Source organism: Calonectris borealis, chromosome 4, assembly GCF_964195595.1.
Source record: "Calonectris borealis chromosome 4, bCalBor7.hap1.2, whole genome shotgun sequence".
Classification (NCBI taxonomy): Eukaryota; Metazoa; Chordata; class Aves; order Procellariiformes; family Procellariidae; genus Calonectris; species Calonectris borealis.
The window spans coordinates 21,170,542-21,184,778 of NC_134315.1; the positions used below are offsets into that span (position 1 = coordinate 21,170,542).

Consider the following 14,237-nt stretch of genomic DNA (forward strand, 5'->3'; position numbering starts at 1 on the left):
CGCGAGCGGGCAGAGGGAATCCCTCGGTCCCCCCCCCTCCGCGCGCTCTGGTCTCGCGAGAGCTGCCCCGCGCTCCGCTCTGCCCGCCGGCCGGCGGCGCCCCGCTCTCGCGAGAGCGGCGCGGTTCCCACGCCTCGGCTGTTGTGTCTGAGGGGAGAGCCCAGGCGCTGAGTGGGCGGTGCGCGCCGCCCCCCCGCCCCGCGCGTGTCTCACGGGCCCGCGCACGCGCGCTCCGGGCGCGGGGAGGGGGGCGCTCTCGCGAGAGTAGGAGTTTTGGCGAGAGTTTGTGGAAGATGGCGCCTGTTGTGACAGGGTAAGTGCGGGGGGTTCGCAGCGCCGCGCCGGGAGCCGTCTGTTTCTGGGGGTGCCGGGGCGCCGGCCGCTCCGCTCCCGCCCGTCGGCGCCTCTGCCGCCGCTCTGGGGAAGTGAGGGTTGCCTTCCGGACGGCCCGGCGGCAGGCCCCGAGACGCAAACCCCGGGGGGCTGGGATCCCCCCCGGGTGGGCACACGGGAGGAGGCCCCCCGCGCCCCGGGTGACGGGCGGCGAGCGGCCGGGCTGTCCGGCGGCCCCTCGGCGCGGAGGTCCCGGTGGGGCCGGGCGCTTCCTTTGCTCTCCTTCTCTCCGGCACGGGCACACCGGTCGGGACTGCGTGCAGGGTCCGTGCTCATCCCCGCTGCTCCGGAGGGAGTCCCTCTTTGAGGGCTTCCTAGAGAGCGGCGGAGCCCAGCGGGGAGGGGGCCCGGGGCTGGCACAGGCCCTTCCCCCTTCTCTGTCGCCCCAGCTGCTCCTGCCGCAGGAGGGGGACCCCCGGGCTCCCTCGGCCACAGACCGGGAGCGCTCGGACAAAGGCTTTTGCCCCTCTGGTTAGGAGGAGGTGAGCGCAGCGTTCCTGCTGTGTCGCAGCTCCCCTCGCACGGCGGGGGCCGGCTGGAGGCCCCCGGCCCGGGCTGCGGAGCGGAGCGGCTCTGTCACTGTCGCGGCTGCGGTGGAGCGCTCTCCGTCGCGCCGAGTGCGGTCAGGCTTTCCACCCCTGCTAGCAGGACACCCGTTCTCTTAGGCTGGGGGACTGAGGTTCCCTTTCTCTCCTCCCTGTGCACCGTTGCCAGGGCTTTGTTGAGTTTTAGCTGCCTTCCGCTTAATATTGCATTGCAGTGAAGGCTAGCAGCCTCCCCACCCCACTAAGCCACGCTGGATCATAATGAATGGTAGTTGCCAGCCCTTTCAGCCACACTGGGTAATACTTAATCATGGCTAGCCAGCTGCAGCCTGTGTCACTGTAATAAGTGACACCCTCTTAGCAACCTACAGCTGACAGATAATAACAGATCCACTGCTGGTATACAATACGTAGTCTCACCTGCAGTGTTACATTGCATATTGCCATCCTCACCACATTTTGAATTCTGCTGCTTATTCTAAGTGCCGCATCCTTAATTTTGGACTATGCTGAGCATGTGTGACTTCCCTCTATATGCTGAGGGAAGGGACAGTCAAGAGAAGAACAGGCCTGTTCTATACTCCACCTGTTTGTTCCAAATGAAATCTTGACTGGTGAAAGTACTGCTGTGTCTTTCTAAAACGTGGACCTTATTTTATGATTTCACAGTGTGTCCGTGACCTTCTGTCTTCCCTCTGGGATTACATTGTCTACAGCATTGGCTCTGTGGTTAGAGAGCAACAGCCTGCTTGGGGGTGGGGTGGAGTTGGTGGTTGATCTTTTGTTCTCATGGAGAAGGTAGCATTATGGTATTTTGTTGTTTTGTTTGGCTGCAGTAGTGTTTCCAATTCCTCACTCTTGTTTGTCGAAAACTAAATCGAAGCTTTTGCTTGATTTCTCTCCTGATAAAGGCATCTTGCAGCTCATACACATTTTCCCAATTAAATGTTCTTTAGGGAAGCTGGGCTTGTTTGTTATGGTTCCTGGAGTGCTGTTTTAGAGGTTAGAGTTGAAGGAAGGGAATAAATGCTTTTGAAGTTTGCTATAAGTATTAGTCTGCGCTCTACTTGGGGATTAAGTTTTTCCACGTTTCTGTTAGTTTACTCATCTGAATATTTGGGCTTCATTTCCTTTTGTTTGTTGATTATTACAGGTTTGTCAGAAGTGTTTGCATGTTTGTGATGTTACTTTTATCCTTCTCAGAGATCTGTTAAAATGTTGACAATAAAAACTGTAGATTTTTTTTTTTTTAATAAATGATCAAATAATTTGAGCATTAGAAAAAATAGCATTTTAACAAGAGTGAAAAAAGTTTAGGATTTTAATGCTTAAATTTATTGTTCAAAACCTGTAAGTTGAATAATTCTCTGAAAAAGTAGTCTTGTTTTCTTATTGTTACATATTTTAAAATATTTTTAGCATTGGTAAAATGAAGTCAGTTAACTTTGGTTAATGGTATAGTTAGATTACATTAAGGAGCCTGATTTTTTTTTTATTATATGACCTGTTTTTGGACTACAGCTCTGATGCTGAGTTGTCTGTGTATATTAGTGTTAAAAATTGATGATACTCCAGTAGCTGAATTTTTTTTCAAAATAGTCAGTAAAGACAGTTTTCTTTCTAGGCTGTTCTGTAAAAGCTGACTTGCACAGAAAGAAAGTGCTTGAAATTAAAAAGCTGTAACTGAAGAATGTAGTGCCCAAATACCGCATTGTATTTTAATTGGCAGCTTGCCGTTCTTATGGGTGCTCAAACTTTGAGATAAAGCTTTTCTGCAGTCAGTGTAAGCTGAATGTAAAACCACAGTTTTTTCCTGTGAAAACTGTATGCCCAAGCCTAAATTACGGTACATAGCTTTATGCTGTGTTGGAATGGAATAGTAGGAATTTACTGCAGTAATTTTGGGGGGCAGTCAGAGTACATTACCAGTTTTTTGTTTGCAGCCTGTGGCACACTCCTGCCACTTGCATCACAGGGAACGTTTTGGTCAAAATTGCTTGTATGTACAGTATGACTGAACCTAAATTGCACAGTGGCAGAACTAGATATAATGTGAAAGTACACAGAAACGTGAAACAAGTAACTGAAAATGAATTATTAACTATTTGAACTATTATTTAAAATGAAGTGGCTAATTTATGGCTGGGATAATAGGATAGTATTTTGGGCTTTTGTGGAGTATTTTTGGTTTTGCTTGTGAACGGTTTAGGGAGACATCATTTTAAGATGACAAAATCAACGGGAATGTTATTTAATTAGAGAAGCACGTTTTGAGTGCAAAACACTTTGTTTTAAATAATTCCTGATACTATAAAAATACCCGTAGGCCTCAATTAGTTTGAAAATTGCTGTGCTAGGCCTAATATAACCATATGACAGAGAGAATTTCTAATCTGAAGAACTTAATTTTGTGTCATTGTAAAATGACATAAAATATGGAATGGTGTCTTCTCTGTAGCTTGGGACAACCTGATCTTTAAAATACTAGAAAATAATGTGAGAAGCCATTGCAAAAAACCCTTGCAAAGATTCCTATACCAGCAAACAAGTGAACGAAGTTTAGAAAGGGTAGATAAAAATGCTAAATGCTAGACATAGGGTTGACTACTTGATTAGCAGTGAAAACCTCTGTAATAGCAGTATACAAGATAGTATTTGGATTATTTTTCAAATAGGTTGAGAAGCCTTGAAAAAGACAAAAATAACTGAGTGGGCTTATCACAGGTATGATGTTTTCCATAGGCACTGTGAAGTAGAAAATTGTTTTAGTAACACTTTTTTAAGTATCAGACTATTTAAGTTATATGTCTGAATTAGTCATCCTATCTGTGGTTAAGAGGTGTTTCCTGACCCACAATACTAAACGATTTAAGGGTAAGAGAAGACACGTCAGATGTGTGATGACACAGGAGAATGTTTGGCATCAGTGCAGTGAATTTTAGCGTAGTGGTCTAGGTGCGCCAGCCGTCTGGTCATTTTTGTTTGTTTGTTTGTTTTTAATGAGAACTATGGAAAAACTTGTAGGAGGTGTTTGAAAGAAGAAGGTACTGCTTTATGGAGCTCTCCCAACCACGAGGGCAACAGGAGAGAAATTCAGAGATGAAAATATAGCAATTTATCAAAACTTTAACCTCATCTACATCCTGATCAATAATTTTAGGATAAGGACATTGGCCAGGAAGGGTCTTGAAGTAGAGAGCGAAGCAGACGCTGCTCAAGAGATGGGGGGGGGGAAGACTTGTGTGATCTGACCTTGGGCTAAAAAAGCTAGAGAGGAATGTTCAGAATAAATAGAACAGGGTCAACTCTGGATTTTGAAGATGAAGAAGGATGCTTCACTAGTTCAGATATGAACTGCTGTGGTCACAGGATAAAATTTAAGCTACTAAAGGCATGTCTTAGTGATGTGGTGGGCATTGCCAGGATCTCAAAACCAGGTTATTTCTAGGAGCTATAGAGAACCATGGTTTGAGAGCTGATGCGTAGTTAAGAGTCCTGAAAGTTAATGACTTGCAGTGGTGGGAAGGAGACTGAAGCAATGATAGAAAAAGTAAGACCCGTGTTTTGTCTGTGCTGAGACTGAGCTGAGAGTGAGGCATCTGTACGGAGAAAGAGAGACGCAAGCTGAGGTGTTAGCTTGCACAAACACAGGAGGTACGAAGTAGAAAGTATGTTTCTGATTAATGGCAGGGAATTAATAGTTGAATTTGAATCCTGTCCCTGGATAAAGTGAAGGAGAATGGAAAGGGATGCAAGACAGAAACCTATTAAATGATTCATAAAATAGTACAGGTGAATGAGGAGGCTTCTTCAGGAGGATACACTGAAAGAACAATTAGAATGATAAGGGATGAATCATGAGAGCAACAATGCCAAGGAAACCAGGGAGAATATTTCTGGAAAAGAAGCATTCCTGGTAGTCTTGGGTGATTGACAGGTCTAGGAAGGTAAGAATTACATATTGATTCTGAGCCTTATCGTAGGGTTAGGCTGCAAGAGATGTTAGTGAGAATGGTTTCAGTGAAGCTCAAGGAGTGGGAACAGGGTTATATAGACTACAGGAGTAGAATTCAAGGATGGGATCTTCAGGCTACAGTTTTTACTGTCACTGGAGGTTTAAGCATAGTCCTTATTAAGATTTGAGTAATAGCATAACTACAGCTCTTGTATTGTGTATATGCATATGATGAGTGTTAAAGGTTGGGAAAAACCCGTTTACAATCAAATGAGTAGATGGTTTTGTGTGACTAACATTTAAATCATTATCAAGGAGCATGTCAGTGTCTTAAGTCTGGATATTGGGAAATCTTTGTGAGCGCTATATTCTTGAAGGAGTCTTATGAGATGCTTGCAAATATTCTTTTAACCTTTTGTAGTTTCAGTAGGAGCAATTTTATGAAGTTAAGCTCTTGATTTGGATTTTATTTGCTTTCATTGTTTATTCGTATTAAGTAGCTCTTTGTCATTTCTGATTTATTCTGGTTGATATAGGGCACAAAGAAACTTTGAAAATAATCTTTTTATAGCTTGATTTCTCCAGAAATAATCTGTAGACTCTTTTATTAGGCATAATATGTGTGCGTTTTTTACTGCTAGTTAAAAGGCAATATCCTTTGCTGATATCTCTTTGCAGAGATAACTCTGTTTTAAGTATGCTATTCCCTACTATGAATTGCATAAATGATCATGGGTTTGTGAATGAGAGTTTCCTTCCTCTGACTTGCTAATTTCTACTTTGCAGTAATAATTCATTCTAGGGTTGCTTTCCATTATTTTGAACTTAAGCAATTTCTATATTTAAAAAGAATGTGAAAAGAAGCTAAAGTTAGCCTATAGCTACTTATAAAGCATTCCTAAAAGACCTGTGATGCCTTCATGGGCAAAGATTTTGAAAAAAGGTTTTATAGTTAGTAACTCATTTTTGGTGAAGAGTACAGTTAAGGTGCAATACATACTTATTCTACGCTCTGTTTGTTTTTTGATAAAATTGAAGAGAGAAATTGTAATTTTAGGTTTGTAACATACATACTTAATACAAACAAGTATTGCATCTTATGCAATACATTTGAATCTCTGTTGGGAATGAAGAATGTAGTTTATGCAAAATATTAGTTTTGCATTTGGAGAGCAAATCATGTCAGCAGAATTTTAAAGTTTCAGGACATCTTTTCTATGTTTGTAATACTTGTCACCCTAAATTCTTTGGATGTTAATTGCAAGCACATTATTAACTGACCTATATGGCGCTGTAATGTGCTGAATCACTGCCTCCCAAGAGCATTTCTCAGGGAAGGTGTACTTTTAAGTAGATTTTTTTTTTTTTTAATTTACGTTTTTGTAGTATTTTAAAAAATTGAGCAATGATGGTGTCTGCCTGCTTTTGAAGAGTTGCTTATTTTTTCCCGTGTATTTAGGTGAAGAAGGGAAAAAGGTAAACATCACTAGCTGTTCTGTCAGATGAAATCTTCTGTTGACAAAACTGGATATGCCTTTTAGATCTATAGTATTTTAAGTCTATAGTATTTCAAGGCAAGTTTATAATTATAGGGGTAAAATTATATTCTGAATTTCCATTATTTTTATGTGGAAATGCTTATAATGTTCTAATATTGTACACTTTTCATACTTGTCTTGAACATAATTGCAATAATTCAGATTATATGAGACAAGGAAATAATGTGGAATTATGGTCATTTCTTTCCAATGTAAAATCTCGGAGAAGGAAACAGCTGATAAATTTATTTGAAGAGAAAATTATTAATAGAAAGTAGCAATTTCCATATCATTATGTTCTTACTGAGTCTTGGAAAAGTAAGTGCTAAACTTAGAGTTTGACATTATCTCATTTCCTGGGGTTCTACTTATGTTGTGGTGCTCTTTACTCATAATTCGCGCGTGTGTGTGTGTGTATTTTGTGGTTGCTACCTTTTTTAAAAAAAAATGTGAAGTACCCTTTATAAACTAAAGAAACTCTCTTTCATTGCCTGTTTCTATGTGACATCATAGGCCACTTTTCAGAGCCTATGTATACTATTTAAAATAATTTCATTTTCTGAAAAATACTTCATACTCTTCAACTGGAGTTTAGTTAGCGAAGTAGTGATATATGGCCATGTATCTTCATGCTCTTTTGCTTGTAAATGCATAAACTACGTATTTGCAGTGGTAAACTTTTTTACCAAGAAAGGAAAGAAGGTAGGGGTTTCGGTATGTAAAGTGTGAGAAATCTCTTGATTAAAGTTGCAGTTTTACATCCTTACAATAGACAGAGGCTATAACTTTACAAAGATAAACACTATTTTTGTGTTCCATTTAATATTTTTTGTAATTTTTGAAAAGCTTGACTGATCCATAAAATTTTACCATAAGATATAATCATTATAATGTTTTACTATTTTGATTAATCAGATTATTCAATGAATAACATGCTGCTGGGGCATGATATGTTCTTTCTAAAGCAATCTGAACACTTCAGTCAACAGCATGTTTCTTCAGTAAGTTTGTGAGGCTCTTTTTTGAACATGTCATTTTGTGTAGATAAGTCTTGAAAACATTCTTGCTGAATTTAAGTATATATTTCTGTAATTATTTAAATAAAGTCATTTTCATTGCTTCACTTGGAAGACATGAAGACATTAAGGTGGTTGTGTTAAGATATAACTTTACCTCATTTGTTTCTTATTCAGGAACAAGAATTGTCTCCTTTTCATTGTAGTTGCATGACTGACTTCTACGAAGTGACATTTAATCAGTATATTCAAAATCCGGAACACTTGTAGTAATAGGCAACAAGCTGTATTGGCAAGTGGTCATTTTTGACTGCTGTGCGTGAGATTACACCTGTTACTTCATTTAATTTTTCTACTTCTGGTAGGTGAGATTCAAGGGTATATATTGCAATGGATCCTAGTCAGTCTTTTGATTGTTAATCTAATTACAGTTATTTGAATAGCAGAACGAACATTTATAATTTTCCCTTTATGAGTATGGACAAATGTAGACATTTTTCTGTATGTGCCAGAAAAAAGTCTTTCTACTGGTGTTCTTGATAACATTGCTTGGTCTGTAGAACATTTCATCTGCGCTTTTTTCCAGAGCTATGCTTGTGGCATATTTCCAGCGTGTGGTGCTTTGGGAGATTACCAGGAAACTTGGTATCAGAATGAAACTTGATCAGGCAGCCATGAAATTCACAATTTTCTAAGCCTGAGAGAGGGAATTGAATTGTGTAAAATACTGGTCCCTAATTTTTGCCGGACCATGGAAATGGCACAGAGTGAAAAATACTCTCTAGGCAATATCCTACTTTCCTTTTTGTGGCAGCTCTTAATTTTAACTCCATAATTTAATTTTGTTTGGGAGCACTGGCAGAGGATCTTGCAGGCAGTGTTTCTTTTGCAAGCTGTGGATTAGGAACTGCCGGTGTAGAAAATAAGGTTAAACTTGTTTGCTTAGCGGAAGAATTTGTGAAACTAAGCTTTTATCAGTTTTTGATACACTGTGGGGGGTCTCTCGTAATGGGTTACTGCTTTCACCAGTGCTCTTACATAAAGGGAACTTCAAAATGAAGGTCGAGAGAATCAGAGGTGCTTGCACTCACTCTGAATTTATGCCATTGCGGAAGAGTTCTAAGGCCTGGCATAATAGAATAAATAATAATTAAACTTACTCAGTTATTGTGTGTTGTTGTTGTTCCAGCCATCTGCGTAAAAGCCCTTCATGTCCTGAACATGAAAAAACAAGCACAAAAACCCAGTGACTTGCCAAGGTCAAATGCAGAGTCCATGGAGAGGTGGAAATAGAATTACTGTCTCCTGATTTGGTTCTCATTGCTCTGTGTGGTTACGGGCCGTTCGCGGTTCAGAGTTTGCTGGGTTTTGACAGGTGGCATCATGTCTTCTCTCCCTACTGCGACTGTGAAAGATGGTCAGAAGATTATCAGACTTACTTAGGTTTTTAATCTGCGTAACAGAAAGGTATGGTAAGGAAGACTAAGAGTGACTGTATTCATAATTAATGTATGTTGGTAATAGTGAGGGATGTTAGAATAGACACTAGAAAGATGCTGCTCTTACATAATTGAGACATAAAAGCAATCGATAGGGCATGACCAGTGCATAAATGTGGCATGAAGAAAAATGAAGTGGCGCTGCAGTGTGCTGTAGCCGTGTCTTTATAGTACTGAAGAAATTATTCTGTATAGGTATTTATTTTAAAAATTCAAAATATTTTACCACTTTCCAAATCAGCCAGCCAGTTCTGGCTTCAGTAGTGAGTGTAAGAATTCAGAAGAGAAAAAGCTTTATTGAAAGACTGGTGTTATTCTGCATGTGTGTGTTTCTTTTCACGCTCCCTTAGTTTGTAGTAGATATACAGTGATGACTAGTAAAATCCTTAATAATTTAATATCTTCCAGAAGTGAGGGGGATATGCAAAACTATTTTGGACGTGTCTTTTCTGTCCAAGTATTTTTCTGGCCAAATTTTTTTCTTCTGCTGTTCAGCACTTCTTTGCCAGCACTGAATCCTGGGGTGCTGGTTTTGGCTTTGTTTTTTTTTCTTTTGCATTCCAATTTTTTTTTTTAATATTACATGGGTGGTGTTGTTTTTGTTTTGTTTTGTTTACATGTGCATTACAAATCTCTCATTAATAAGCTATGCAGAACCGTTAATCAAAATAAGTATTTGGGATTGGGCTTCCTCTTTGGAAAAGGCTTGTAGCACGCTTGATGCATTGTGACAAACTCTTTCAGTCAGCACAGATGATACTAACTTTGAATCCTAATCAGGATGTAAAAGTTTGAGAGATCTTCATATAAGTACTAAATTTACAAGGGTGGCTTCCAATAGTAATTGTTTTGCTGCTGATTATGAAGGTGAATGTACCTCTTAGTTTGTCTGCTAGAGTGATAGAAGAATATATTACGTGGAGGTAGAAAATAGGGAGTTCTCTAGAACTGAAGTAATTTTTTGCCATAAAGGTCATCAGAAACAGTAAAGTTAAGGCATAAAAACTTATTCTAATATCTATTTTAATTAATAATACAGACGGCGAGGTTCATATTCAGTTTTGATAATACAATAAATAAGTGTTTGCAGTTCTTGCGTTTAGATAGCAGCACTCTCAAAATACTAAGAACAGTGTTAAAACAAATGTGAAAAGTACACTAAAACAAACGTCAGAACTTTTTGCATTTTTATTTGCAATGGGCAAAATACCTATATTTCACAAGAGTTAACAGGCAAAACAAAGGAGTCGTTATGAAAAAATGTTTAAAAAAGGTCTTATTGGGAAGTTTTGCTCACAATTAGCTTGTTGAAGTGATAAATCATACTTCAAATGGTAGCAAAGGAAAAGTGGACCAGGCTCTTGCAGTCATTTGCAAGTGTTAAAGGCTACTAGAAAGTATAGGACAACTCTTTTTATTGGATCCCTTGAGTTGTAAGGGTAATTGTTCTTCTTCTTGACTAGCTGCTGCATCTACATGTAGCTTTTGAGACTGCAGTAAATAAAAGGTGACCTCAGAAGATATGCTGAAGGTAGCTGTCAAGGCAGAGTTTGAAGCCAGTCCTTGTGTGAGTGTTCTCTGAATCTAGGATGAATTTCCATATGGAAATAAAATATATAAGAAAGAACTCTCTGGACATATCCAATGGTTTTCCAGTGTTTCATCCAGATAGTTTTTCTGTAAAAAATCTTAATTTTTTTTTTATATTGTTCAATACTTAGCAAGCAATTGGAAAAACTGAACTGACTCTTAGCTGTTCCACCTTATTGCTCTATGGCGCTTAAAGTTAGCAGTAGACTGGTTAGACTTGTCAGTTTGCATAGTGATGAAAGTTGTATTGCAACAGTTCAAATTTGAAAGTTTATCTTTTTCGGTTGGAACAGTTCTTAAAAAAACCCAAAAAGCAACAGACCTGTGTTTGCTAGAAGTTACTAGGCAGTGATAAGTATTACATCTGTAGAGATGAGAGACTTCTTCACTTGCTAGAAGTTTTCCTCTGTGTTTCTGGTGCATAGGATTCAAATTGTGAATATTGTTGTTTAAGGAACTTTCTGAACATAGATTTTACTGGTGGTACTTTTGATACTTTCTCTGTTGTATTCAGTATTCTACTTAATGTCCTGATTTTAGGCAATTTCCTTCAGTAATGATACTAATTTTTTTTTTTTTAATGGAAGATACTATTTTGCCAGTGTCCAAATTGTTTTCCTAACTAGTGTTTTCTCCTTTTTGTTTTGACATTAGTTGAAAAATGTGTATAGCCACTGCTTGACATTCCTTTCCTCTGATTCCAATTTAGATCCAGTCAATTCTGCTTCCTCTTGTTATATATACAGCATATTGAAATAATGTTGGGTTTTTTTATTTTACTTAGTTGCTTTCAGTCTTGTTCTTTCCTGAATTTTGTGACCCGCCCTCAATTAGTTTTGCATCTACATCTCTTTTTTTTTTTTTAATGAATTAGTACACCAGAATACTTTCTCTCCCCTTTTTTTCTGTGAAGTTTCTGTAGAAGCCCTATTCTCTTTGTTCTTGTTCAGTCTGTGTTCGCTTGCCTTTGTCTAGAGTAGTACTTCCAGAGTACTTCCCAACAGTGTTGCTCCTTACTCTGGATCTGTCATGTTCCTTTTTTTCCCCCAATTTTTGCTGTTACTAGCCCTGTAAGGCTTGTGGTGTGCTTACAGTATCACCACCATTATCTAGAGAATGGGGAAGTCACTGTTACTACTCAACCAATGTGATAATCTAACAACTGTATGTTTTAAGTCAAGTCCAAACCCTATTCCTTGCTCTTTGGAGCTTGGCCATATTGGTGTCTTTGATCGTGAGAGGGGATGTCTAATGAGCACTGGTATGCTGCTTGTCTCCCAGCTAAAGAACTGCTGAGGATTGGAGAGAAAATAGAGTCTAAAGAATTCAAGGACCCCAGATATATATTGTGTAACAAAAGACAAAACCCCTTGATACAGAGAGATTAAGAAAACTAAGTTATATGGGGAAAGCCAAAGAAAGATCCTAAGTGTTAATATTGTGAAGGCAGGAAATGTATTTTGGAAGGTGTAGGAAGAAGATTTAGTGGAGGATCCCTTTGTTTTGGAGGAGTTTTGTTACTTCCTTTCACTACCCTTCTCTCTTTTGACATGTTGCGGTCCTCTTCATCATCTTAAAAGTGTATGGGAAGCTATTACTATTTTATTATCCTTTTGCTACTCCAAGAGGGATGGATAAAATAGAACTTTGAGGGAATTCAGAGACTGCAATCTGTTGCTAGTGGCTTTGTAGGGAGTATATTGAAAGCTGTGAAGAAACAGGACACTTTGTTCTTACTAACATGGTTCATTTCTAAAGCAACAGAAGTGGGAGAAAGGATTGTTTTTGAAGTGATGAAAGCAAACAAAGGAAAGCTGAGAACAGGTTTTGAAAGCTGAATTCTGTAAATAAGCATTGCCCAAAAAGGGGAATGTGTGTGTATACAAATAAACTTCAGGTTGTTTGTTATACAGCTTTGTTATACAACTTGAATTAGTATTTATTATACAGAAAGTTTCTCCTAACATGAGATGGGTTAAAAGAGTACGTGTAACTTACTGCATCAAATTGTAACTTTTCTTTTTGCCTGGTTCAGGGATTGAATACAAACATTAGATTTGCTTTTCTTAATACCTTTTCAGAACCTTAGAGAAATAGTATTCATACTGGAGTGTTTTAATATAGGTTAAAAACTACCAGTTCGATTGAAATAGTTCTCTCCTACATTTGTTCTCATCAGAGGAGGAATCTTTAGATTAGTACTCTGTAGCACTAATCTACATCTTTGTAGATTTTGTGATACACTTGTCATGAACTTGTCTGCTGTTGTTGCGTCACAAAAAAAAAAGGTATTTGAAAGGTTAACATCAAGATATTCTTGAAGTAGATGTGTAATACTGATGCACTTTTTCTTTCAACGGTGAGCTTCAGTTTAGTCTCAGTGATTAAGCTGCTCATGTAGCCCTTTGGCTAAAACACTCCTTCCCCCTTCATTTTGCAACAAAATCTAAAAAGTCAAATAGGCATGTCCTTTGGATATCAGAATTGAACAATAGTTCCAGCCAACGAGGCTCAATGCGTGCAACCTTTCTCCTTTGGTAAAAGGAACCTTCGAACATTCAGTCTTGCAACACTTGACGGGAGAAACAGGAAGCAAGCACTTAGGCTTTGTCCCAGATCTTCATTGCTCCTTGTGTCTGTGGCCTCTTCCTTTTTTCAGCTGCTTTCTTAGTTTCTGTCTTGGAAGCCAAAAGTAACTTCATGCTGTTCTCCTAAGAGTTGAGTCATTTATCAGCTTCTCCTTTGCCAAATAATCTGTAATGGAATCCACTACATTTTCTTCTGCTGGAGGCCACTTATTGCATTGTCCACTTGCTTTTGCCTTTCTGTCTCAGTCCTCTTGATTCCTTATTCTGTCCATTTTCTACAGTGTCTACAGTTAATTGTAGTTGTTAGAAACATCTCCTTGAGGACTCTGAGTGCCCACACTCAAAGTGCACTAAGTCTTGGCACAGTATTGTTCCTGTAAGTAGCCTGTATTCACCTATAACTCATACTGCTTGCAAACTTTATCTGTTGGGTGGCATGCAGGTTCAGGGATCCCTTTTAACAGGGGCTCTAGTATACCTGAAAGGATGGACTCTGTTGGTTTTCATTACAAAACCAGTCGGGATAACTGGAGCTCTCGGGACTTCTCTGTACTCCTTGTGTATTGTGAAGAGTGGTGCCCTGACAGTGAGTATACTTTAGGTTTGTGCCAAGGTGTGCTGGCATGGTCGACCAGATCTTGTAACTATTAAAAGTAGCATAGTTGAGCAGCTGTTGGGTGCCTGTCATGGCATTGTTTGTGTAGTTAATGAAGATATATTTCCTAAAGGACATTGTGCTTTGTAGTTGCCAATCTCCAGGGAAAACTGGAAAATCCTTTCTTTGGGAAAAAAAAAAAAACTTAAATAAACCAAACAAAACAAAACCAAAAAACCCCCACAACTCCCCCCCAAAAAACTCAGCTGGATCTGCAGCTTCTTTTTTTGGTCTTTAAAAAACGATCTTATTTTGTTCTCCAAAGTTAGAAACATCTGGTAGCAGGGCTGTATTGCATGGTACCAAAGCAAAACTGCTTGGGACCCTCAAATGTAGAAGCTCTATTTTCTTATTTATTTAAATTAGCTTTCTGAAAAACAAATACATGAGTAGTAGAGATTCATTATGCTTTCCCTTACTGTTTGTAGTTAATTTTATTAAAAAACATTTGTATTATC

General features: G+C 39.2%; 1 protein-coding gene across 2 annotated transcripts in view; it reads left to right on the forward strand.

Annotated features, from left to right (window-relative positions):
- Positions 1 to 219: 219 nt before the first annotated feature.
- The window catches only part of RBPJ (recombination signal binding protein for immunoglobulin kappa J region), a 64,129-nt gene continuing 50,111 nt past the window's right edge, over positions 220 to 14,237 (forward strand). Inside the window, exon 1 of one of the 2 annotated variants that reach the window (XM_075148879.1) lies at positions 220 to 313. In XM_075148879.1, the coding sequence (XP_075004980.1) occupies positions 294 to 313 (20 nt within the window). In that variant the 5' untranslated portion in view covers positions 220 to 293. The remainder of the gene's footprint in view (positions 314 to 14,237) is intronic. The other variant, XM_075148876.1, reaches the window with a different exon arrangement.